This window comes from Bacillus rossius, chromosome 3, assembly GCF_032445375.1.
Source record: "Bacillus rossius redtenbacheri isolate Brsri chromosome 3, Brsri_v3, whole genome shotgun sequence".
NCBI lineage: Eukaryota > Metazoa > Arthropoda > Insecta > Phasmatodea > Bacillidae > Bacillus > Bacillus rossius.
The window spans coordinates 91,046,203-91,072,698 of record NC_086332.1 but is presented as its reverse complement, the minus strand read 5'-3'; the positions used below and the strand labels follow the sequence as shown (position 1 = coordinate 91,072,698).

At 35.8% G+C, this 26,496-nt stretch overlaps 1 protein-coding gene across 46 annotated transcripts in view; it reads right to left on the bottom strand.

Annotated features, from left to right (window-relative positions):
- The window catches only part of LOC134531020 (CUGBP Elav-like family member 1), a 1,002,129-nt gene that overhangs the window by 216,301 nt on the left and 759,332 nt on the right, over positions 1-26,496 (bottom strand). Inside the window, exon 1 of one of the 46 annotated variants that reach the window (XM_063366508.1) lies at positions 19,278-19,965. The exons of the other annotated variants lie outside the window; for them this stretch is intronic. Within the exon in view, the coding sequence (XP_063222578.1) occupies positions 19,278-19,434 (157 nt within the window). The 5' untranslated portion in view covers positions 19,435-19,965. Of the gene's footprint in view, positions 1-19,277; positions 19,966-26,496 lie in introns of those variants that run through there. 46 annotated transcript variants of the gene reach the window in all.

The window sequence follows — 26,496 nt, the reverse complement described above, 5'->3', positions numbered from 1 at the left end:
TTTGCAGGCCCTTTAATGAATGGCGGACCATAAAGCAAAAATGCAATAATAAAAGTAGAGTAAGTATTAAAAAATATAAAGAACTTGAACACAAAATAATGCATTTTATTTAAATAATTTGTAAGGTTCTTTCTTGTATGCTGTGCTGGGCTATATTGATTTAATTTTGGTTTTGGAATAAATTAATTGTGGTTAGTAAAATTTCAAAACTTTATTTTATGTTTTGCTTTCAAACATATATTTTCTGCTTTTTTTTTTTTTTTTTACTTAATCGCGTAGTAGGAATAATTTTCTCTAAAAGATTTCATATTCTTTATTAAACTATTTGACTGTTTATAATACTAACCTTAACTATGATGGTTACTAATTTTTTAAAATAATTAACGTGCTATCCATAATTACTACGTATGTTAAAAAATAAGCTTGAAACATAATTTTTTTAATAAAAATAGAAACGGAAATGACTTGCGAAACCATAAACTAGTAGACATATTTTTGAAATAAATTTCAGGATCCTATTATAAAACACACATGCGCGCACGCAATGATATGGAAAGCCATTTGAGTTGGGTTGGTTCCTGTGCGTGTCAGCAGTATTCAACCCCTAGTCGTCATGCGCGCGTCAAGCCGTGTGACGTAGTGCGCAGTAGTTCCTAACTGGTTCTCGTATTAACGCCCCCTCCCCTTCAACAATAGTTTGGTACCATTATAGTTGATCGCTTTAAGTCATGTCTAACAATGTTGGTATTCCATTTGTGGACATCGAAACCAATTTTATCTTGATCTTTCTTGTGTATCATATGCAATTTTCATTAAGTTGGCACATTAGCAGTTCTAAATTAAAATAATATATTAATAACTGAAACAAACTACAAAAAGTTACAAAAATGTGCTAAACACATGGATACGAGAGAAACACACAGCAATTTTCCATAAATCATGCAAATCAATGGGACAGGTTAAGTATTAACTGAAAGAAGAAAAGAAAAAAGAACATTACCTTATATCCACAAAAAATATAACCTAACAATGTGAAGGTTGGTTAATGTACTTACCCGTGTGTTTCTTCGCTGCTTTGTTGGAACAACGCGCGCACACTCGGCAAACACACAAATGTGGCCACACACACACACACAGAGGCCTGTGCAAACATTCCCCGAGACGCGCCTAGGAGTGATGAACCGCCGGAACCTAGTCGCCCAACTGCACCGTCCCTAGGTGGGGCTCATACCTCGACGTAACAAGCCGAACTAGTCCCCATGTCGAGAGGTGGGTGGCGGGCGTGGTCTGTGCTGATCCACGTCAACCGTGAATAATAACAGCTAATACGCGTGTGTGACCAGCTCAGCAGGGGAAAAACCACCCAAAGCTTATTATTGACGTAGCTGATATCAAACATTTTCAATTTTTTTTTAAGTTCGTTTGTATTTGGTACACACATACAAAGCATATTATATAATATATAAATCTATTTTTTTACCTGCCTATATTTTAATTTATTTTTTTACCTGCCTATATTTTAATTTACCTTTTTACCTACCACAGGTGTCATAGTTATATAAAAACACGCGCATATTCAAATGCAACGTTGTGTCAAAATTTCAAAGCAAACGGTGAAGAACTTTGGGAGATTTAAGATTTTGAACGAACGAAAGTTCACATTTTTATTTACATGTTAACTTCCCCCCCCCTCCCCCCTTTTTGCAGTTATCTATACGGAGATCTGTGGTGAGTGGTCAGCGTTCATAACTGAACAGAGATGTATCGCCTCCTTCCTTCCTCATCAACGCCACAATAATTATTGCCTGTAATGACACAGGGATTCCTAACCACCGTTAACTTCGTCGCGCACAATGGCAGCAGAGAGATGGAAGTCGCCGTCCGCCAGCTGTCACTCTCTGCTGTCACACAGGCACTGGGTTAGTCGGCCACGTGACTGCGGTGCTTCGGGAACCTTCGGGAACCTTCGGTCGGCCTGTTCGGGGACGCGCTGGTGTTAAAACATGTAGTCCGCCCGCCGGCCACAGTTACCCTCCGTAATGCTTCTGCGCAAGAAGTATAGAAGTAAACTCCCATGTTAAAACATGATTCATTATTTTTTTTCTCTGAAATCCGTCACTGACGATTCTGACTCAACTTCACAGCAAAAATAAAAAAATAAATTTAGTTTTGTCCCGAATGATAAATAGGATCAAAATTTCTTTCAGATTTGTTCGGGTCTCTACTGCATTTATACATTTTAATAAAATATCGTCTAATTTGTATTTCCGTGTCTGGATATTCATTACAAAAAAAAAAAAGGATTTTCATAAGATTTCATTACAGTTAATGGTCTTGAATAATATTACGTTAATCTAATTGTTTTACTATTTATAATCATCTTTGAATCCTAAAATCGCTATATTAATTTACATACATGCCCATCTACTACAGTACACACACATTGGCTTAATTTAACGTGGTAGCAAATAGTAATATACAATCATTTCCTTCAAAGAATCAACTGTTGCATTCAAAAACACATGGGCGCACAACAAATAACAATCGTTTACTGATGTCCCGATTCCTTTACATTGGAGGCGCTACACATTATTCAATACTTATGCATACTGTTTATTATTTTAAATACATCAGACAGGCATGTGCACAACACAACGATCTTTTGACGAGCGCGATTTGAGGGAGCAAAAAAAAAAAAGGGCTCCAACCTGACAGAGTAACCTTTGTTGATTCGCACCTTTATTTAAAAACATTGGTAAAATGGTTTCCTCAACACTAAAATGTTATAAGTCAAAAATAAGCATTTTAAAAAGATAAAAATGCAATTTGTTCACAAACCACATTTTAAAAAATATTAACAATTTAGCTTTGAATGTGAATGACATTGTAATGTTGGTAGAGACGAATTGTTGGCGTACAATAAGCGCATCATAGACCCTATCTGATGACAGCCCCCTGCTTCTCCGAGAAGAGCAGTACTAACATACACAAGTAGCTGCCAGCTCCTGGAACTTCTCTATCCTCACTTCCTTCAACTCCGCCCTCAAGAAAAACTTGACTAAACGTCTTACCGCTGCGCAATTGTTCACTTCCAAGCGAGTAAGCGTGTCATTGTTGTGCAGTCCCGTCAGTTACGGGGTATTTCCAGTGTTCTCATGTCCGTGTGCGGCCTAGAAGTGTTTCTAAGTTAGTGTTTTAGTCGGCTGAATTATGATTTAAACCTTGAACTAACTCCCGTGATTCTAAAGTGGTACCATAAACTTGTTGAAGTTACACTTACTTGTTTAGGCACATTATGAAAAATAAATGACTGAATTTTTACGATGCGCATCGCATCAAGCAACGAAATTTTCACAGGATGAAAAAAAACATACAAAAATGCTACATACAAATAAAAATTACATTTGTGCTTTTAAATCTTATACTTTAGTGATTGATATTGAACACTGGTCCATATCATTCAAAACATTTATTTATTGTGAACATTAGTGATAGAAATCGTGGTTATAAACTCTTTCAAGTGTATTTATATAAGTGATGTCATGATCCCGTATGTATAATTTGTTTGCTTTATAAATGATAGTATTATTTAATTAATAATTACAGTTAATTAATTAGAATAAACTTTCAGTATATTTATACATATTTATAATAAATTCAAATTTTACTCTATTTTACTAAATTATAAAAATAATTCCATATATGTGTTTATATTAATTTTAAATACTGAGTAGTTATTTTCTTTTTTAATTTGATTGAATTGTTTACTCTACCAACCGTATTTATAATATCACACCAGTACTTTTGTTTTATTTATATTTATTATTTACATGCAAAATTAAAATTATTTTTATAACAAGTGCACGCACCCATTTTTGTTTTTCGCTGCACATTCCTTTTGCAGTGGGTACAAGTTTCCTACTATGCCAATTCCCAGTATGTAAGTTCAATATCCCAGTTAATTTTCCGGATGTAGCCGCGCCAGCAGTTCCATAGCGACGCTGTCCTGGAAATAGCACATACCTACCGCTGTCGGCATGTAGAGTGATGCTCCAGATAAGGAAACTTCTATACCGAACTTTTAAACAAGCACTGAAAGATATGGAACTTCTAGGAGTACTTCTTTCAACGACGCACCACGGCGAGAAGGTTATGCCCATGGCAAAATAAAATTACTAAACACGGATGTTAAGAGGGCGATAAAGGGCTTCAGTTAGAGCTGTTTTAGTGGTCAATGCGACGGCAAGTAGAGGTCAAACCAGTTAATGCAGATGAATGAGATTTTTACACATCATTCAGGAAAGGTATAATGCCAGATCCCAGTTGTCAGAATGCAGTTAATGTTGTTATTAATAAGCAAAATTAATTAGTAAAAAGGTTTATATTAGCGCAAATTTGACAACTTGCAGAAAATAAAGTAATCGGAATAACAAAAAAGTAAAAACTGCAACGATTTACATGTAACATTCTTTTATAGTATGTAATTTTTGGAAATAATTCTTTATATAATTGCGAATTATTTGCACACACGTAAGTCACTGCACATTCATGTTTGAGCCGATAATTTGCCACTTCACTGTTTGGAGATAGGACACTTTTATTCCATCCCTTCAGCAAGACCCGAGCGCAGTAGATAATCCTCGCCATTAGAGTGGTCGGGTTCAGGCTGTTATCTGCGCCTTGTTGACGAATGTGTGGAAGGGGTGTAGAGGAAGGTCTGGTTTTCGATAACACATGTCCTGTCGGGTTACTCTGCATTTCTCATGTCATTGCATTCGCGTCCACCTCATTTACATTATTCTTAGAGTATTCTTTGCACATGTATATTTTATAGTACCATTTATTTACAAATATTTAACTGGATTGTGGATATACAATTAATAAGTTTTAGTTGCTTTTAGGTTACTTGACATATATCTTTTTTTCAACCAAATAATAATAGTTCTATAAAAATTAAAAAATGAACTAAATAACCGTGGGATATTACTTTGCAAGGCATTTATTGGGGGATAAGTTTTACAGATTTTGCAGTTCCAACACTATAAGCACAGCACAAAATACGAATAATTACACAAAACTGTAAAGCTGATTTGTAAACAAAATACATAAGTTAAAATAGTTTACCTCGCGGTTACATACAAATTGATAATATACATATAAAAATATTACAAGTTTTCAAAGCTATTATGTTGTTTCATTACGTAGCATATAAAAATATCTCTTGTTTGTATCCCATTTAACACTAAAATGTATTTTATATATAATGCATCACATGTATAACACATGTATATTTCATGAATAGTAGTTACTGAAGTAAAAAGGATTTTCCTTTATTACAAAATAAAATACACAATATAAACTATTCATAACGTAATTTCTTCTTGCTTTTAGCATTCTCAGATGTAGTTTCTGCAATTGGCGTACTTTCTTCAGTCTTTGTGCTTTCCTTTAACTTTAAATCAAGGTAAAAAAACACATGTTTTTATTAATAACACTGCCTGAAGCTATACACTGAAAACGACCCATGAATTCTATAAATAATTTGTGTACTTATTTTTCTCTCTCCGATTTGCTATATTTTTACCTCTATTCCGTTTTCTTCGCACAGACAAATGCAATTTACCACGAGCATTACCTTTTAAAAAACGTGCGTTTGTTTTCGCCATTTATAAATGAACATCCGTTCATATATCCCGAGCTAACACAGCGACAGCAAGGAAAACTAAATCCGACTGCCTCGCAGTGCCACCCCACCCCTTTCGGTCCTTATCGTGGGACTGAGAAGTGTCACCTATCGCGAGGGACTCAGAGCAATATCGGTCTAACGTACAATATCAGGCGCACATGTTACGCTTCAAGCAGCTGGAATTTCTAGTAGCCTCGTCCGGGGGGTATCTGTGTTACTGAGACTGGATGATAAGCGCGACACTCGCCGGTTCTTCGTGCGCGGTATCGCCTCTAAGCGCAAGGCTCTCAACTGTAGAACGGTCTTCTCGTCGTGCATAGGACAACTATGAAAATTGAGCGGTGACCGTAATATTATATGGTGGTCAAATTAAGATAAAGGTGTAGTGCAAGTCCCTTTAAGTGCTTTCGAGGATCTTTACAGATTGTTTTAAGCCTAAAAATTACTCTAAACACACGCACTTTAACCTTTTCAACTCATAAAAGCACAGTTTAAAAACGTAATCCGAAATCAAAACTAGTTTTCGGCCCTCAGCGAATTCTTAAATACTTTTCGTAAACAAACTCTACTTATATCTTGAGTAGTTTTCAAATAGCGTTGGTTATCCTGAAGCCTTCCTCACCATAGGCAGGGCCCTAAAAGAAGATTGATTAGGCCTCGCCATCTTGCTCAGCGCACCTTCTTGCTCCTCTTCATTCAACATTACAGTTTCCGCAACATTGTTAATTTAATTTATTTTTTATATGCCAAACTCATGTACAAGTTAAAGTAGGAGTTAAATGTAACAAACGAGTAACAGTTTCCTGCAAATATATAGTAGTTAATGACACGATCGTTACTGCAGTGCAAGGTTTGGCCATGGCCATCGAATAACACTCAGAACAATTATGTACTGGAAGTGTCAAGTCAATGTTTTTATACGAAAGGAGCATATAAAAAATTGTGTACATGACTTAATCGATACCTATCAAACAAAGGTGAATTTTTATTATTAAGCTAGCTACCTAGAAGTATAAAATTTATTTCTGCTTACAAATCAACGAACAAACAATACACACTTAAATTTAACAACGTTAGTTATTAAAATATAAGCATTGTCTTACTTACACACACACACACATATATTATCGAATAAATGGAGCTAATAATGTTATGTTTACTGCGTAAACTATATGTACTGGCACGTATTAACTGGCATCATCACTTCCACTTGTCAGTCCATTACATGAATACCAGGCAATCCATAATCACCTGACAACTTTCACACAAATTTTCTGCACTTTCCCCACATTCCATGCGCTTTCATGCTCCATCTCTATCTCGTCTAACTAAACATCTGCACATTTCCCCCCCCCCCCCCCCCCCCTCTCTTGTGCTTGCTTCAACTTTTAACAAATTTCACGCAACCTTTACAAGAATTTTTCTTTTCATCTAGTTTTAGAATTGACTTTAAAGTCAACTAATCAATAATCGAAAATAAGAAAATAATGCATCACGCCTCCAAAAATAAATCCGTTTGAATGAGTATTATTAAGCTGAAGCTCGCATGGTCTTATTCTCGAGTCCCGGCCTTACTCCCAGTCTGGTGGGCTGGAACAAGCCCTGCCTCCAGACTTCACCCCAGCCTGCGCTAAGTCCGGCAGCGTGGTCTCTCCAGTAGTATTATTGTACACAACCTCCTCGGACTGGTCTTTAAATGATTCATATAATGGGGAATTTTGATTTAATACAATTTCTTGGAGATACGCCATTGCAGTTTTGCACAGTTTCTCATAAGAATAAATTCATAAATGCAAAATAAGAAATAAAAATGGAAACGAACTCACAAAAAAAAAGCATACATCAGCTAACCTGAGAAGTACTGCAAAAAAAAATAATTTTCGGTATTGTTTCAGACGATACCTGGTTTGAACATAATTTTGAAGTTTTCACTTTTCATTTTCAATCATTTTTAATAAGTAATCAATAACGTATTTAATGATTTTTAAGTATTTTTCTTATAGTAAAATATTTTGTAAAATGTATATTTGTTGACCACTTTCCTTAAAATATATATATAGTTCGATATTGAGGATATCGAACGATATAGTTCGATATTATTGGATTATCGATACCAAAATAGATATTGGGATTGATAAGTTATATCGGAACTAGACCGATATCGCAACAACCCTAACTGCTAGAGCCGCAAGCCTGACCTGCGACCCTGGTTACAACCCAGCTATCCCAGTGCTCTCTAGGAGCCGTATCATAAAAAAAATCTGCATTAAATCATTCCCTGTGTCCTTTTTATTTAATACTAGCGAATACCCAGCATACGTTGCTATGAGTCTTCAGGTTTTTTTTTTTTTTTTTTTTTTTTTTGTAATTTGAAGTAGGTACACATATAGAAAGCATCTCTATGCATGTCCCTCTATAAAGCTCACTATATTTCTCTCTCTATATATATATATGTATATATATATATATCCGTCTCTCTCCATATCACCATCTCTATGTATTTATGTTTCTTCTATATCTCAATCTCCCTATCTATATATCTACATATCTCTATATTATCTCAATATATTTCAATGTAACTATATATTATTCGTTCTATTTCTAATATATCTGTGTCTATATCTACCTATCTATACATTTACCAAACAGAAGAACACACAAACATTCATTTAAGTGTATATGTTTACCTATTTTTATTTAGCTTTTTACCTGTCACAGGTGTGACATAGGTATATAAAAACACGAGCGTATTCAAATGCAACGTTGCGTCAAAATTTCAAAGCAATCGGTGAAGACCTTTCTGAAATTTAAGATTTTGAACGAATTACTTTTTTTTATTTATTGAGATAGGTAATTTTTATTATCTTCAATCTAATATAAGAACTTAATAAACCATTAAAATAATTTTTATGGTCTGATATTTATTAAAATATTTTCGGGTATTAAATGTGTTCAGACATAAGTTAGTAACTTTTAATGTACGCAGCAAAGCAAATAAACGCTTAAAAACATGTTACGATAGTAAAGGTTGCCAGCAATAAGTATCTTGCTAACATTTTGGAAGTTATTTTATCCGTCCATCCGTCCAAGTTAAAGCTTAGTAAGGTTTTGACGGACGGGACGGTTATGACGGAATTTTCCGGGCCATCTGATTGCCTGCTGGTCACGTGTGACGGACGGATGAGAAGGATCATTGTTCCAGCTTAAGTCTGAACACATAGCAGTCCCATTTCATATCACCTCTCATATGTCAAGAAAAGAGTTTTACTTGCTTTTGTCTCTCGCAAAATTCTCCCCATTCTGACTCCACGGGAGACTTCCGCACGGGTTTTCCCAACGCTCTCTTAGTCTACGTGGGTTTTCCTGCGCCCTTCAATCTGACTTCCTCTGGCGGGGAATGGCCACAATTGCCGGCATGGCACCCGACAACCCCCATAACCGCCGCGATGCATGCGACCTTATTACAACAAAAAAAAAAAACACCGACCTAAACCGTACATTACATTCCAGAAAGGTGTCCAATTTACAGGTAGCAGGTTATACAATAGTTCACCAGGAAACCTTAAAGCACCGAGTAAGACAAATATAAAATTGTTTGCTTCTGAACACATGGTTAAAGTGGACGAATTTTATGTTTTAAAAGCTAGCATTTAATAATAATTATAATTATAATCGGTTACATATTTAATTATATGGCATTTACCTAGTTTTTTTAATTTTATTTTATTTTTTTAAATAATATTTATTAATATTCGGTTAATGTAATGTTAGTATGTAATAAATTAATAATATTGCTGAACTTCGTTAATTCTGTTAATTTGTGATTTGTTTTTGTATTTAATGTTAAACTAATTTTATTGTGTTTACAGAAAATTAACTTTGAAATATATGTAACTTATTACCTTAGCTTAATCTGTGTCCCAAAGCCTCTACGCACGTTCTACCTGAGCCCAACTTAACTAGTTAGTCTTGAGTTAAGATATGTAACCACAGCAAATGGTGTCAAAAAACTGCAAAACTCAACTAGTCGGTTTTCGTGTCCTATTTTTTTTTTTCAAGTTGCTTAATCCGAATCTGGAGTTATCCAACAAAATTTCCTAGTGCGTTTTGAGATATTCGCAAAATACAGAGAAATGTTTTCACTTGTTTTTCGTTTATAATTTCAACAATATATCTGGTACCGAAAACTCAGGCTTACTTTTTTTTAAAGAATACTAAAGGTTTCATAATTTGAGCTCAATTGTAACTCGTGTCCTATAGTTCTCAAGATACAGTACTACAAAAATTTGCCATTTTGTCCAAAAAATTAAATTCTAATTTTGAATCAAATATTGTAAAAAAATGCTGATCCTAAGATAATCGTTTGAAGTAAAGTTGTAGCGTATCTATTTAACTTTTATCTCCAGCAAATAACTATACATGTAGACACAAAAAAAAAATAGAAAATTGGATTTAGGATGATTTTATCCAAACCATTTCCATGGCGTGAAAACTCCTCAAAATGTAGAATTTCATTTTTCAGTTTCCTAGGTCTATGACAGTAATAGTTTATATATTATATTATATTATAATTTAAGGTATTACTAATATTAAGATATTAAGGATTTTATGGTATTATAGGCCTATAAGGATTAGTCCAAACTATGGAAAAATGTGTAGGTCGAACCGCTACTACAGGAACTTTTAACTCAAATTCTTTTCTTTACATGCCAGGTAGTCGTACTCGAGGAAGGGTAGAGAGAGGAATGGAAAGTTGACTGTCGACGGGAGGGGGAATTAAGCGTCAATGCAGCAATCAAATAGACAAGTATTAACATGTTACAAATACTAAAGCAGTTAAAAAGTATTGTGGTGTGAATTTTGGGTCTTGTGAACACAGCAAGTTAGTGCCAGGGAGGCAAAAGTTAAGAGAGAGAACAAAAATTCTTGCAAAATGTTGGCTTGGTTGGAGAAACCCACACCTTTTCCAAAAATGGAACAGCTCATAGTGCAAGAGTTTCAACTCTGTGCCAGACACTACAATAGCCAGAGAAGCAGTGCATGTGATTGATGAGGTGCTCTGCTGCACCGTGTGGTGTGGCCAACTGGTCAAACTTTCTCGAACATATGTGACACGTATGTCATTTACATATTTTGCCACTACATCTCTGCGTCTGTCATTGTATTTACCGGATACTGTGTGTCATCTACCAGCACCCTACACGTGGAGCGCTCAAGGATGGCAGCGAAAAGCATGCAATTGAAGTGGTCTTCACTGAAGACATGTCACCTAAGGTCTCTCAGGAACACTTCCTGGCAAACGACTGCAACAAAAGTCTCAATATTTCATTGTTGAGGGCGAAATTAAACGTGGCCCAAATTGTGTCCTATCAAGCGGAGAAGAATTCCTACAGACTGAGTGTCACCAACGCCATTACATTGTCATCTGATCACAACACAGTGGCAGTTGTAGGGGAGGATGTTATCTCCTTGTACTGTTGATAGGTCTGTCAGCTCCAACCAACGTATACTTCCTCAAACCAGGGAGAGGAAGAGCCTTTTCTTGCACGCTGTAAGCAGATGTGGTACTACATCCACCTTGTTTAACCAAGGAAAGGCGAAAACCTTAACTTTGGACAAATATCCCAACCTCTGCCTTCTCTTAGTCATTAAAAAAACATTACAAAGATATCGATGTCAAGACCATCTCCGTAGCTTGCGAGAAATGTATATCTGGCCTGTATTGCGGAAACAAGCAGGTGCCTCTAGATGAGCTGCGGTACAAATGCTATAAGTCTGCAGCTTATAAATCCACTTCAAATATAGTCACTCGCCCACAACCACAGATGCAGCACACCAACATTTTCTGCGCGTTTATGTGCAAGTGCAGCTCTGGATGGGCCAGCTAGTATTATGAGGGGAGCTGGAAAAGTTTGGGTGGAGGCTTACAGCCAGCCCTCTGCACTCGACAACTGGTTGCATGCAAGTACATAAAAGGGTGTGCAATGGCAATATGCAGGTGCAAGAAGCTGGAGTGTACTGCTCTAACATGTGTGAGCCATGAGAAGCATCCTGCAGCAATGTGCATCGCTATAATCTCGAAGATGACAAACATTAGCCACCTGTTCAAGGTACACTTAATTAACTCTGTACCAGTTGCACCTGCAATCAACCATCAATTTAACCATCTCACATTTTTTGGGTATTTTATTCTTACAGATGTTCCTGCGGTAGAGCCGCAGCCAGGGCTTTCTGGAATGCAGGGCCCTTCTGTGCCCAAGCGCGGCCGAACAAAACTTTGTTAACCAAAGTTTTTTATGTATACCATCTCAGTTCTCGGTATACGGCAAATGGAAGAACGTAGAAGTAAATTTCATGAATGGAAAGGAAGTCGCATGAAACGGAAATTTGTGGCGGTTGTCGCGAACCAAATTTCACAAAGTCAAAGTGAACATTTGTAGTTTTAACTGTTTGATGAATTTTAAAAAGAAGAATATTATTCTAATGAAATTCCTTGACGAAAATCAGGTGTAAAGTCGTGGTTCAGTTTTTTTTTGACGTGATGTCTTATAAATCGATGAACGCTGGCTATACGCACGAAAAATTGTCACGTTCCGCCTGAGCCGAGTGTGCAAGAACCGGCTAACCACCGTGCGAGAAAATATTCTACAATATCGAACAGGTTAAGGCGGGCTTTTAAACTAATTGTTCGTGATTATATTTAAACAAATTATTTAAATTAAATTTGCAGAAACTGTAAATAATATTTGAAAATTAAAAAGTATGCAATTTTTCATCAATGTTTTCTTATGACGTTTGCACGTAAAATTATCGTCCGTAAACCGACTTTACAGACAACCCCCCCTTTTTTTCAAAGCTTTTTCGTTTTTTTTGGAGACATACCATTTTATAGTTTAATATATCGGTCTGCTAATCAAATGATTAAATAGTCTACATATCTCCAGCAGCGAATCCTTGCGGCGTGTGGGAACTGTGTGTGATTCGCGTCCATAAATGTGGTTGAAAACACAATTTGCATATATATTTATCATGCTTGACACTATTTTAAAGAATTTAACAATAAATTTCTTGACCGAGTTTCGTTTTATTAATGTATTTGCTCGTTACCGAGGTTCGATGTTGCACATTTCTGGCAAGTAATAAAGACTGGGTCACATTTTTGTAGTAAATTATGAAAATCAATATATTTTACTATAACTATAATCTTACATATAAACCACTAATATACTGTATTTAATCAAAAAATCGAAGTCTTAAGGGAACGAGTTTAAATCAAATCATCCCAAAAACCAATTTGGTCTTTAATTGATTTTTTGCAATTTTTGAGTTAACTATTATTTCCATATGCTTCATTTTATGTTAGAATTAAAGTTAAATAGACTTTCTACAACTGCACCTTAATTTTACTCGTAGGATCATTATGTTTCCCCATATTTGGCTCAAAATTTGACCCAAAACTTATAATTTCACTTTTTCGTCAAAATTAACAATTTTATAAGTGCTGGATGTCGAGAACTATGGGACGTACAGAGCTGCAATTTATCTCAAATTGTGCAACATTTAATCTTTAAAAACGGTAAGAGAACGTTTTCCGTTACCACTTACACTGTTGAAATTATACACGAAAAACGAGTGCGAAAAAAGGTTTTTCTTTTCTTTTGTGAATATCTCCAAACGCACCAAAAGTTTTTGTTGTATAACTCCATACTCGGATTCTGTACACAAAAAAAATTTATTGAAAAACCGACTAATGGAATTTTTTTGCAACGTGAAACTACCATTTTCATGTATTAATAAGGGAGTAAGTCATGGCAGCAATCGCTGCAATCGCTGGCCAATCCCCGACTAGAGCACACGATGCATGCGACCCTTTCTGCGTGGTTGAAACCCCTCTTGATAAGACGTATAGGCTTCGGCCCGAGACCCTCTTAACGAGTCTTCCCTAACCCAGACCCCTCCCAACTCTGTACACTTGGAATAAGTTAGGTTAGGGGGCTAGTGTAACCCTGGCACTCTGCACGAGAGGTAGTGGCGGTTTCTGCATTTACAACATCCGTGCAGTCTTTCATGAACAACAGGCTGAAGCACTTGAAGTCTGTGCAAGAAGTAACCAGTTCAAATAAAGAGTGAGATATTGAGGTGAGTGAAGAGAAAGATGTTGAGGCGATTGAATGTTTTAGCTACATCACTATTGTTCACATGCATATTGGCAAACAGGTGGCGCCAATACGGCCAACAATTAGAATTGTAAAACTTTTAACCTCCCCCACCCCCCGGAAAAAACCACGGGATATCCAAATTATTAAATGTTATACATACACATACATTTATATGCACACTAAGTTCAATTGGAATAGTTTAAATCCTGCGTTTTAAGAATATATATTGTAATTTTTAACTTGTTTTAACTTATTAACTGAATTATAATTTTCGAGTATTTTCTGTTATAAACAGCTCAGCACAACTTTGCATTTCTTTAAACACTATAAACTTCTCACATTGTCAGAGAAATCACATCATCTCTGCCTTTGTATAGTAATGTACATTCTGTATATTGTTTAAATTTTGTATATAATAAATCGGTGGTGCCAGAGAGCATGAAGCCAAGGGCAGGGTTGGCACGTTTAAAACAAAATGTTTAAAACAATATGTTCAAAATTGTTTTAAACAATACACTCTGAATAAAACAAGTTTAAAACACAATGTTTAAAACATTCTGTTCTAAACGTGTTTTTTTATATGTATTTTAAAAGTTTAATTTCTTACGAAAACGAAAACTGCATATTGACATTTTCATTGCAAGCATCGCTGTCTCATTGTAAGTCACCAATTGTGATAAATATCCAGACTAGGATGAGAAGTAATGAAGTGAAACACATTCCTCACGTAAACATAAAATACCAGCACTGCTTGGGGTCAAACCAGTCATACCTTTTAGGGTGCCAGTTCCACTAAGTTCATCTAACCTACTTAAAATTTGTTTTTGTTAGTTAAGTGCACGGAAAACAGTTACAAGTTTGGCAGCCTTCTCTGTTCCTAGCCGGTTCCTTACAGTAGGGCTACTATGCACAAACCGAAATGTGGAGAAAAAAAGTTCACTACCAGCTGATGAAGCCACTGCACTGCGTAACTGATGTGCCAAGTTCAGAGTTGCATGATGAGTACTTTTCTCCAAAGCAATCCACCATACTAGAGGTTTAATCTCATTTAGTGTTACGGGACTGAATAAGTAGCCTATTCCTTGAAAGGTGAACCTTTTGCCTTGTACTTAATAATATCCGGAATGGCTACAGTCAGGGAATTCCATATTCAAAAATGTGTAGCAATATACCTTACACTTGATGGGACTTCTGCTGAAACCATATGTGCAAAACATATTGTGGTGGTTTTGATTAAAATTAATATTAAAAACAAAAAGAAAGTTTAAAAATAAAAAAACTCTTTAAAACATGACAAACTGTTTAAAACAAAAAAAAACTGTTTAAAACAATAAAAAACATGTTTTTTGATTTTTTTTAAAAAAAAAGTGTTTTTTTTTCCCAACCCTGGCCAAGGGTGAAAGGAGTTCACGAACAGCCTCATTCTGAATGCTACTGGTGAGCACACAGGACACAGAGGCTTTCCAGAACAGTTATTACTGGCCACGAACAAGAGATCAAAGCGAATGGTGAACAGCAATAAAGTAGACGCTGCTTACAAGTCGTTTTCATACGCCTCGAAAGCAAACGCTCTGCCCAATTATATATATACATAAATACATATATGCATATACACATACACTTAACATCCTGGGACCATAAAGTTTGGGCGTAATTATATAGCTTCAAACACATTTACGGTGTGTTACTAAAAATAATTTCATTAATCGAAACTGCGAAAAAAAGACTTCTGCCCTTGCTGCAAAATGTCATCAGCACGCGGGCGGTTGTGCACAACAATGCCCCCTTTCCCCCGGTTAAAAGTTACCCAACTCACCGCGTGCTGACTTAGCCTAGTAGCCTCAATTGTTACCAGAAGTACCTACCGCGTTTACATGTTAGGCACAGATTGTATAATATATTCCAAAATCTACCACCTCTCTTTCACCATTTTCAGAAATTCCGTCCCGAAGGAAATAAAACTGGTAAACAGGGGCATAATTAGACTAGTTTCCATCCGGGGCAAAAACTCATCTTGCAAACCCCCCCCCCCCTTTTTTTATTAAAGTAACTAAATAAAAACCCTTCCCGACAACACCTCATATGCATCCCACTATTCCAAATGTTTTTAATTCAACTCAAATAGTAAATAAATAAAATTATTTGCAGTAATTTCATTTTTAATACATCACAAGGAGGATATTACGCGAAAAAATGCCAGTTTTTAAATGTTTGAAGATACACATGTATGCATCTTTCAATACAAATAGTTCAGTGCTCGGGGTACAAGCCCCATCTGTCCCCCTTTGTAACGTCCCTGGGGGTAAACGCTGTTTTATGAAGAAAAATTAATGTCTAAATATTTTTTGACGGAATATAAGATACCATATAGTTACGTTGTTTTCGTCCTCCCCTTTTTTTTCATCTAGAAAATGTATCACTTATAGGGTAAATTCGGGCCAATATTTTATAATGAAATTATCGCATGATACCAGAGCAGAAAGAAAGAAAATGGGCAATAATAACTATAAAACGTTAGGTACTAATTTTTTTTACATCATACTGAATTTACCACTCAGGGAGAGTTAATTTTTTGAATTTAGTTTTAAAGGGAAATAAATCTTTGATCCATTAAACTGGAGGTAAGAAACTAAAATTGGCAAACGCACAACATATTCACCTATTCTACATATGCTGTTACTATTTTTAGTCATTGTTATAATAAGGTTTCAGAAAAGCTTTACTTCAACCGGAATTAACATAATCTAAATAGAAGAAAGAAATTAGTTTATTTTTAATTTTACAGCTGATATACTAAACAAGAAATACTTAGGTATGTACGGTTTTATTACAGCTACGCACGTCACTAAAGAGGCTTAACTGGACGCAGTTATGCAAAAAGGAACCAACCCACATTATACCTATTCTGAGTATTTTGAATTAAAAGTTAATTATAAATTGTAATTCTCCTATTGATAATATGTGGGTATAATTTTAATGGTCTAGTATAAATACTGATATAATAATAGCAACGACGGTACGATCCACCTAGTACTATTTTTAATTTATTTTCAAATAAAATATAACAAAATTGTGGGTTGGTTCCTTTTTGCATAACTACGTCCAACTGAGTGAATATTCACATAACCTACATATCTTACACTGTAAATAAATACTAGCCTGTTTATTGTTAGGATAATCGTTACGTATCACATATTCAAGTTCATCCCTTGATCTGATGGCAAGTTCCTGTATATAGTGATATTGTGGTATATGATCATTGCTGTTTTAATTAAGTACGTCGAAAGATCCGGACCAAAGATTCGACTATCAAAATACAAACAAATTATGTCGGGTCTCGTGGAAATATTTACTTTTGTATTCTATTAACGATCATAATTCATTGTTTAATTCCAATTTTTTTTTATCATGCCCAGGATCTTTCGATGTACTAAATTAAAACAGCACAAGCATCGTGTACCACAGTATTAATATTTACACACAATGTCAATCAAGCGATCAAATCAATAATATTCCGGTAATTTTAAGTTTCATATCGCATTCTGTGCTCTTTAACTTCCTCTTTTCATTAAACCCGGCGGAGATCAGAAATTCCAAATACTTTAGGAGATACGGAATTTTTTACTTTTCATGCTGTGCACTGAAGCGGAGTTCAGCGGGAAGCCTACGATTCACACATCTTTCTGGACATACCCGAATACTCACGTTGGCAAGCCTTCTTTTCTTAAAATTAGCAAGAAGTGATTAAAAATACTTTAAATGGTTGGTTATATTAGGTAAGTATAGCTACATTAAAAAAACTGTAAAATCATTTTATGGTTGCTTAGCAAATAACTTTTTAATATGTAGCTATCCAGCGCTAGGAAACCGTTTTCATGATTTCACAGTATTTTTAATGTAGCTATCCTAACCAAATCAACCATCCACAATGTTTTGAAGTATTTATAATGTAGCTAACATAACCTAATTGACCATTAGTTTTCATTAGTTGCATATTTATTTACAATAAACAAAAAAAAAAAAAGCGTTTGCCGCTCGTCTGTTGAAAGAAGGCTTGCCAACGTGAGTATTCGGGTATGTCCAGAAGGATGAGTGAATCGTAGGCTTCCCGCGTTCACCATTGTTGCTTGTTTACAAGTATGATTTTTTTTTTCGCGACGTAGTTGAACGACTACATCACGTAAAAAGAAAATTACGTGAGTTCCTACTGTTCATCCTTTTTCCCGGTTTGTTAGGTCAGGTCAGCTACATTATAAATACTTAAAAACTAAACAACCATTAAAATTATTTTTTATTATTTTTAATGTCCGTTCAGTTTCAAAGTATTTATACTGTAGCTGACCTGGACCTAATCTACCTTTGTCCCGTTTTGTTAGGTCAGGTTAGTTACATTATAAATACTTAAAACTATACAAGTAAATTTAATTGATATTATTTTTAATTTCCGTTTATTTTGAAGTATTTATCATGTAACTAACCTTACATAATGGAAAATTTCTGTTATTTAGGCATTCACGTACACACGGCAAAATATAAAATGGCGTCTGTTAAATGATTATATAGGGCTTGTAATGCAAAATAAGAACGGCGATATCTCCAAAAGTAATTGGAATTTTTAATCTCCGCAGGCGGTTTTGAAAAGAGGACGTAAAAGAGCATATAATGAAAGTTATTTTATATTTGTACGATTTTTTTGGCGCTAATCCGTACAATACATATTTACCAACCAATCTTGCACATTTTTTTTCCCCACTGGACGCTACTAATTTACAGAATTACCATTACGGATACGGTAGCTTTGAGTTTGTTGCGAAAAGCCCAGCTCCAGCCTGGCGATGTAAATATTACATGTTCTTGGATTTCGGATCGATTGGTCTATTTTGGAAAGTTTTCCAAGCTGGCCGTTATCTGCCAAACTACTGACGCATTTCGTCACGACACGTGATGAGCCAGAGTGCTGACTCAGTCGGCCGTCCCCAAACACAGCGCACGGCTGCCAACAGAACAGCGGGAGCGCGCACACGTACAAACACGCACGTTTGCGTTGGGAACGTTGTCACTTCATTCGAGTGGCGAAAAAAAGGGGAGAATACTTTGGGCGAACTAAGCTACTGACCAAAAAATATAAGAATAAGTGCGCGTGTCGTTATCCGCACTTAACGACTGTCGTTAGGACGAACGCGTAAAACCAGATCCCTCGTTTACAAAAGGTTTTGCGAACGTTCATATACCTCTTTTTGTCAATCACATAGTTTTCTAATTTTTTGTTTATTTTTAAAATTGTAATAGGTAATAATAAATATTTATAATCAGTTTTACAGCACACCGAGCGATGAGACAGCGGCCAGTTAAATTACATTAAGCGTGCTTGATTGATAACTGAATCCACAGGCGAGCAGCCAGCATTAGGAACATGCAACTATGGTACTCACCTGGCACGAGATAAGGCATTGTCTGCTGCGGGTAGTAGGCGACTTGCGGCTGGGCCCAGTAGTAGCTTGGGCGAGCGGAGTAGTAGCCAGGGTAATCCACGGCCAGTAGCTGATACGGGTTGTAGTAGTAGTAGTGGCGCCTGCTGGTCGACTTCATAATCCGAGAAGGGGCGTCACACGTCGCCCACACGCCATGCACGGACGATCTTCATGTCACGGGTCAATAGCGCACGCACAAACCCGCCCACTGCAGCGGCGTAGTACACGGTCCCCGACCCGCACGCATTCACGCAACGACACGGAGTAAAAACAGTCACACGCACGTGCTCGTCTCTAGTATAATACCGTGACCTTCGCGATAACGCCGCGGATAGCTTACTCACTCAAAAAAACACAATTGCAGATGCATAAGCAGCACAACATAAAACTAAATTGAAACACCTGAAAGCTCTGGTCAGCACCTTTCAGGAGCTACAAGTTATAAAAGCCACTCAAGGGCGGATACGGAACGAAAGGGGCGTCGCGCAGCCGGGGCTCGATAGCGCCGAGTGCTGACGACACCTCGTGCTGGGGCGGGGCGCCTAGGTGCAGAGACGAGACACACCTTCCTCGACCGCCAGCGACCCACGCGATACCTACTGGCGCGTCCTCGCCGCTTAATGCCCGCGATGCGCCGGCCACGGGCGAACTGCGCGACATCTGTTGGCAGCACTGCAAGTCCGTCCCAGCTCGGCACGGCTCGGCTGGGTTCGGCCCGGCTCGGCCCGGCCCGGTCCGGTAAACACCACGCGCGTCCGCCGTTCTCAGGCCGTGTACAAAGAATAGTTAGAAGTAAAGACAGTTTTCACTCCCTTGTTAAAAAAAATTCCTTTTCTCTCTCTCTAAAACGGTCACTAACTGTATGACACTATCAACCAAACACATGAAACCCAATAAATTTAATTTTGTCCCGAATGATATCAGGATCTTGGCACTTCTATATTTGCTCATGTTCAGGATCTAGCATCAACAATGCATTTACCCGTTTTAATAAATATAAATTTTAATAAAATATCGACAAATTTATAATTACATATTTATATTCCTTACAAAAAATTAAAGGATTTTCATAAGATTTTATTATAGACTAAAGTTGTATTCGTTGATGGTCTTGAATGTTAGGTTAATCTAATTGTTTTACAATTTATAACCATATTTTGCTCCTAATATCGCTATCTTAATTTACACAAATTCCCATCTTAAACAAATTGCATTTATTTAAAGTGGTAGCTATAAATACCACAAATAAGCAAATGCTTTTAATTATTCAACTGTTGCATTCTAACACACATGGACGCTAGGGATGCAAACGATACATCGATGTTTTCAAAACATCGATGTATCGTTCATGAAACATCGATGTTAGCATCGATGTTTTGAAGAGCGATATATCGCCGATGCATCGACGAAAAAGTCCAAAAACATCGACATCGTTCATCATTAAAATTACCCTAGTTATTTTATAATATTTTGGCTATCATTTCATGAATATTTATTGAATATATAAAAAAAATTATGATACGACATTTAGTTTTTAAGATACAATTTTTTTAACTGTCTATACTTACTATAAAACCCCACATTTTAAGTAGGTATCAAAAATGTTGTAAATACTGAACTATTTGGTTGATTTCAGTATCAATTTTTTCCCAGTATTTTAAGATGTGTAAAATCATTTGGAAAAAAATAAATACCGTTAAAAAATTTGTTTACTTAAGAATTTTCTTTTAAATTTTGAAAAATATAGGGGAAAAGCAGCGAGACTGGACAATTTCATAGCTTGTTGTACATACAAGCTATTGATTGATACCGATACGATCTCGCTAGCTCTATCGAGAAAATTAATGTTACATTTTAAACCTGCACATACTCTTCATGCTTTTTCCCTATTTTTTTTTAATTAAAAATAAATTGTGTAAAAAAAGCATATTTATTTTAAAGAAGTATTTTTTTTACTACAGTTATAATAACTAAACATTGGCAACTTTTGACCTTTCTTTTTTTGAGTCTGGTCAGTAAATTACAATAGCTACAATTAGGAAATTCGCTTCCAATGTATACTAAAATGTATAACATTTCATAAAAAAATTGGTTGTCTGTAAAGTCGGTTTACGAACGATAGTTTAACGTGAAGTCATAACAAAAAACATTGATGAAATTATTGCATACTTTTATGAATAAAATTGAATAATTTTTATTGAATTATCACTAAAGAAGGAGTGAAATGAAATGTACAATTTAATTGATGAATTTGCTTTTATTTGCACTCATTAATTCAAATATGTTTATTACTTTAACGAAGAGATTATTTTAACTATAACTTTTATACAAGTTTGCTATTTAACTTCTTCCAATCTGTGTTATTCTGTTAAGGATAGGAAGATGATAGGAAAAGTAGGAAACGAATGGGAGTGTTTCAAGTTTAATGTGCCTCGAAAAAGTCAAATCGATGGTTTTTCCAATCGAGTGGAAGAGAGATAGATGCGGCGCAAGCGTACAATTAGCGTAACGGGACACAGCGTAACGGGACACAGCGTAACAGGACAATGTGCGTAATGGAAGACTTTTTCGTGCGTGCAGCCGGCGTTCATCGATTTATTAGACGTCACGTCAAAAAATAGTTATTTTTAAAATGATTTTAGACTTCTTAAAATACTGGAAAAAAATGATAAGGATACCAACCAAAATGGTTTAGCATATGCAACATTTATTTATACTTAAAAATATAAGTTTTATAAGTATCGAAGATTAAAAAAAAAGTTTCTTGAAAACTAAATGTATCGCAATGGTTTTTGGATAGATAGATCTCTCATGATCTGTACTATTTACAATATATTCATGAAATGATAAATAAAAACAAAAAAACAAGGGTAATTTTATTTTAAGTAAGCCTGTGTCTTAAGGCTGCAGTCTGCCCGGGCACACACACGGTGCGCAGAGCTTCAGGAAAAACGTGATTTGAAAACTACTCAAGATATCCGAGTGGGGTCTGTTTACGAAAAGCATTTAAGTGTTCGCTGAATGCCGAAATGTACTTTTGAATTCGGATTAAGTTTTTAAACTGTGTTTTTAGTAGAGTGAAAATGGCTTGTTTTCGGAGTAATTTTTAGGCATAAAACAACCGATACAGAATCTTGAAACCACTTAAGGGCAGTGCAGTACACCGTTATCTTCATTTCTCGGCCATATAATGTCACGGTCACCGCTCATATGCACTGGGAGAAGACTGCGCGCCAGTCCAGAGGAGACACCGCGCTAGAAGCACCAGCGAGCGTCGCGCTTATCATCCCGCCTCACTAACACACATAAACCCCGAACATACGGCCAGCTTTACATACATTTAAATTACGGACATGCCCTTTTCCACGAAAAAAAAACTATACATTTACATTTAAAATTTTGATTAAAACATTAATCAACACTGAAGTAATTTTCTAGATAAATATCTACATACGAAATATTAAAAATGTGTGTTGTGAATCATTGTGTTTGCTATTGTTTCTGCTTTTGAAAGTAAAATTCTTGTATAGTTTGGACCAATGCATACATCGCTTGTGGCATTACTTCCACATAACCAGCTGTCCCCCCGGTGACGTCACACACTACCAACCAATGGCGCGCGAGCAACCGGTGCGCCCCTTTCATTCATTTCATTTCGTTCGTGGATACTCGGCCGACGATACGTGGAGTCGCGTTTGCGCGTATTTCGGGTTGTGCAGTGCTACTGGATATTGCTCTCTTCATGATTTGTGTACTTTTGGATAAGTAGGTAAGTAAAGTATTATGTTTATAAATTATAATACAATCATTAGTCTTAATTAAATTTATTTGAAACGCACAGTCATCGAGTATTTTGATGATATGCATACTATAGTTTATTATACATCCATGTGTGTGTTATTTAAATGATTCATGCAAAACCAGGAAATTTAATATAATACAATTATTTAGACTATGTCATTTCAGTTTAGCGCTGTTTGTTATGGAAAAAACGGAAGATTGCAAAATAAGAAAAAAAAAACTTTAAAAACACACAATTGCACAGATAACAAGCCTAGATCAGCCGATGTCGAACAATTTGACCTAACAATGAACCTTAATAGGTATTTTGAACATAATACCTGTTTATTTTCATTGTTGTGTTAGTATGTTTGCTGCGTTGCCAATGCTGTTGACTGTCTGCTTTTCCTGATATTGTTGAAACTGTCCCATCATTATTAGGCCACTGTTCGTCTGTGTTTTTTTTTGTGACTAAATTTCTTCCATGGAATTCTTGTGTTGTCTGATATTTTAATTTTGAATGTGTTCGTCGATTCTGTCGTCGTTGTGTTGACACATTCCTCACATCCTTGGCGGATGTTCGCCTGTAAACACAGTTCAAAAATGTTATAAGTAACGCAGTTAATAGGCATGACGACTTGAGCAGTTTTTTCAACTAAACAAGAGCTTGTTACCCTTTATTCTGGTAATCAATGTGCGTTCATTAACATTTTTAACGCGTTAGCTGTTAAAGATTAACTTATACAGCTGATAAGAGGAAGGGTGTAGAAATGCAAGGTAGGAAATTCTTATAGCTTATCCACCAGTATTACTTGTCGACACCAGTAATACTTCGGTTGCTTTTTTCATTCTGCCTTTATCTCTCCCATAAAAATTAGATACTGGCGCAAGTGAGACTTGGAATGTTAAAAAGTATGGGATGGGAATACAGGGGTGGACAGAAGGCATCATGTTTGGGGGAAAAGTGGCGTAATTATTTTTTTACTCTGTGAAGTGACTTTGTTTGTCATCTCATGGGAAAAGATAATTGCTTGAGCTGTCAAAATAAACATCGCCGGCGGCAGTAAAAACAAAAAGTGGTGTACATCTGGTCGATCGCTGTGTATATCTACTCGAAAAAACATGTCATAGCATTTCAGGATAACTAGAGTCCTAATGTCTTACGTTTACAGCCATATGTTTTCTACCTGATACATACAATTTTTTTAGTCACTTTTGAACGAAAATAAAACACTGGCCGAGCGGGCCAGTTTTTTGCCCTGTTTTGTGGATTTAGTATACAGCTTTTATCAGTTTGCTGACAGTTGTAAAATGTTTTTACTCTCTTCTCGGTAAAATTAAGTAAGCCGGTATTAATGTGGTTGTTAACAAGTCCAAACATCCACGATAGGCCACAGCGCAGAGGGCAGGCAGGGATTGGCGAGGAGAGGAGGGCCAGCAAACATTCCATGTTGACATGCTGCGGCCGGAGGTTATTTTGGTCGTTGCATTAAAAATATTTATTATTTAATGGCACTTAATTTATTAAGTTCAAATATACAAAAATCATACCAGATAGATATATAGGGTTCAAAAAGTAAAATAATAGTTTTCTTCGCCTGGAAGAAAAAAAAAAGGGGGGGGGGGGGGTTATAAATGCCACCTCCGAGTTTTCGAAAGTAGCGATTTTACGAACGCAATACGTGGAAACTTGTGCATACTAGTATAATTAAGGAAAAAAGTTTTAATGTTTTGAATTTCACTAATAAAAAGTTTAGCTTTATTAAATTTAATATGAATATATTGTATTTATAGGTTACAGGTTAATGTTGGAGGGAATGTAATCTTTATTTTTATTTATTTATTATATTGTTGTCTTTAAATCATCTTAAAACATGATTTTTTAATTTTTAAATATTAAATTTTATAAAAATATTCATTTATTAAGTACATATATGTATGCCCCGATTTATCTTACCTACTTGAATTGAAAACAAAAACCAATATTATATAAAATTTTAGTCACTACTTGTTAAAAAATGCTTTTTAAATAACTTAGTATTTTTAATGCTTTTTCCGTGTAAAATATGTGCCAACACTGTTTACACTTTAAGAAATATAAAAAAAGTATTATCTCGTTTTTTTACAACTTATTACCATTATGTACATTACTTATATTTAGAGACATCTGTATTTCGCGAATACATTTCCTGTCAACATATTTCACAAAACACTGTATCTCTTTCTCAGAGTTGTGACAAATTGTGGGCGCGCAGCAGAACGGTACCCACATTCTCAGTGACCCCGTCAAGTGGAGGAGAACATCCCTCACCGACCACAGCCAATAACTATACTAAAAAGCTACAGTATGTTGTGAAATACCTTGACGCGAAATGTATTCGCGAAATACAAGTGTCCCTACGTATATTATATAACCAAAATTTTACAATTGCTTGTTTGTTTCATTACAGATTACAATGCCTCCAAACAAATTAAAAAGTAAGATTTGGCTCTATTTTACCAAAACTGGTGACAAAGAAGCTGTGTGCAAAATATGTAATAAGAAACTAAAAACTTCAGGCAATACGACAAATCTTCGTGGTCATTTAGAAAAAGTACATTCGGAACTACAATTGCAAGATACAGAACCACCTAACAAGAAGTCAAGAGGTAATACCATTACTGGTTATTTAGAAGTAGCTGCCTCAACATCTGGTACCAGTGACTTACGGAATGATAATCCTACAGCAACATCAAACAACGATGTAAATGTCTGCTCTTTGACAAAATCGTGCAGCACAGATGATGATATTCCAGTACCAGTGTCACTTTCACAAGAAAAAACAGTTGCCAGTACATCGTCAAGCATTCTGGTTCGTGGTTCTAATAAAACTACGCAGCCAACTGTTGATGATTTCATAAACAACATAAAAAGCATAACAGCACAGGATGGGGAAAAATCAAAGAAAATCACTGAAGCCATCGTGAATTTTGTAATCATGGATAACAAACCATTTTCTACTGTAGAAGGTAAAGGTTTTTTACAATTAATGAAAGAGGTGTGTCCATTGTACAAGGTACCATGTCGAGAAACAATAAAAAACCGGATTGACGAAAAGTATGAAGCGATGAGTGATCTTTTTAAAACATACATAAAGAATGCTGATAACTATTGCATTACTTATGACATTTGGACTGAAACAATGCAAACTAAATCATTTGTGGGTATCACTATTCACTTTCTGGACAAGTCTCAACTACTCAGTGGGACATTAGGTGTTTTTGAGTTGACAGAACACCATACATCGCTGTACATCACTGAAAAACTGACAGATATTTTTTCTGAGTGGAATATTTCAATTGAAAAAGTTTCAGCTGTCATTACAGATAATGACAGCACTGTTATGAAGGTCAATCGTGA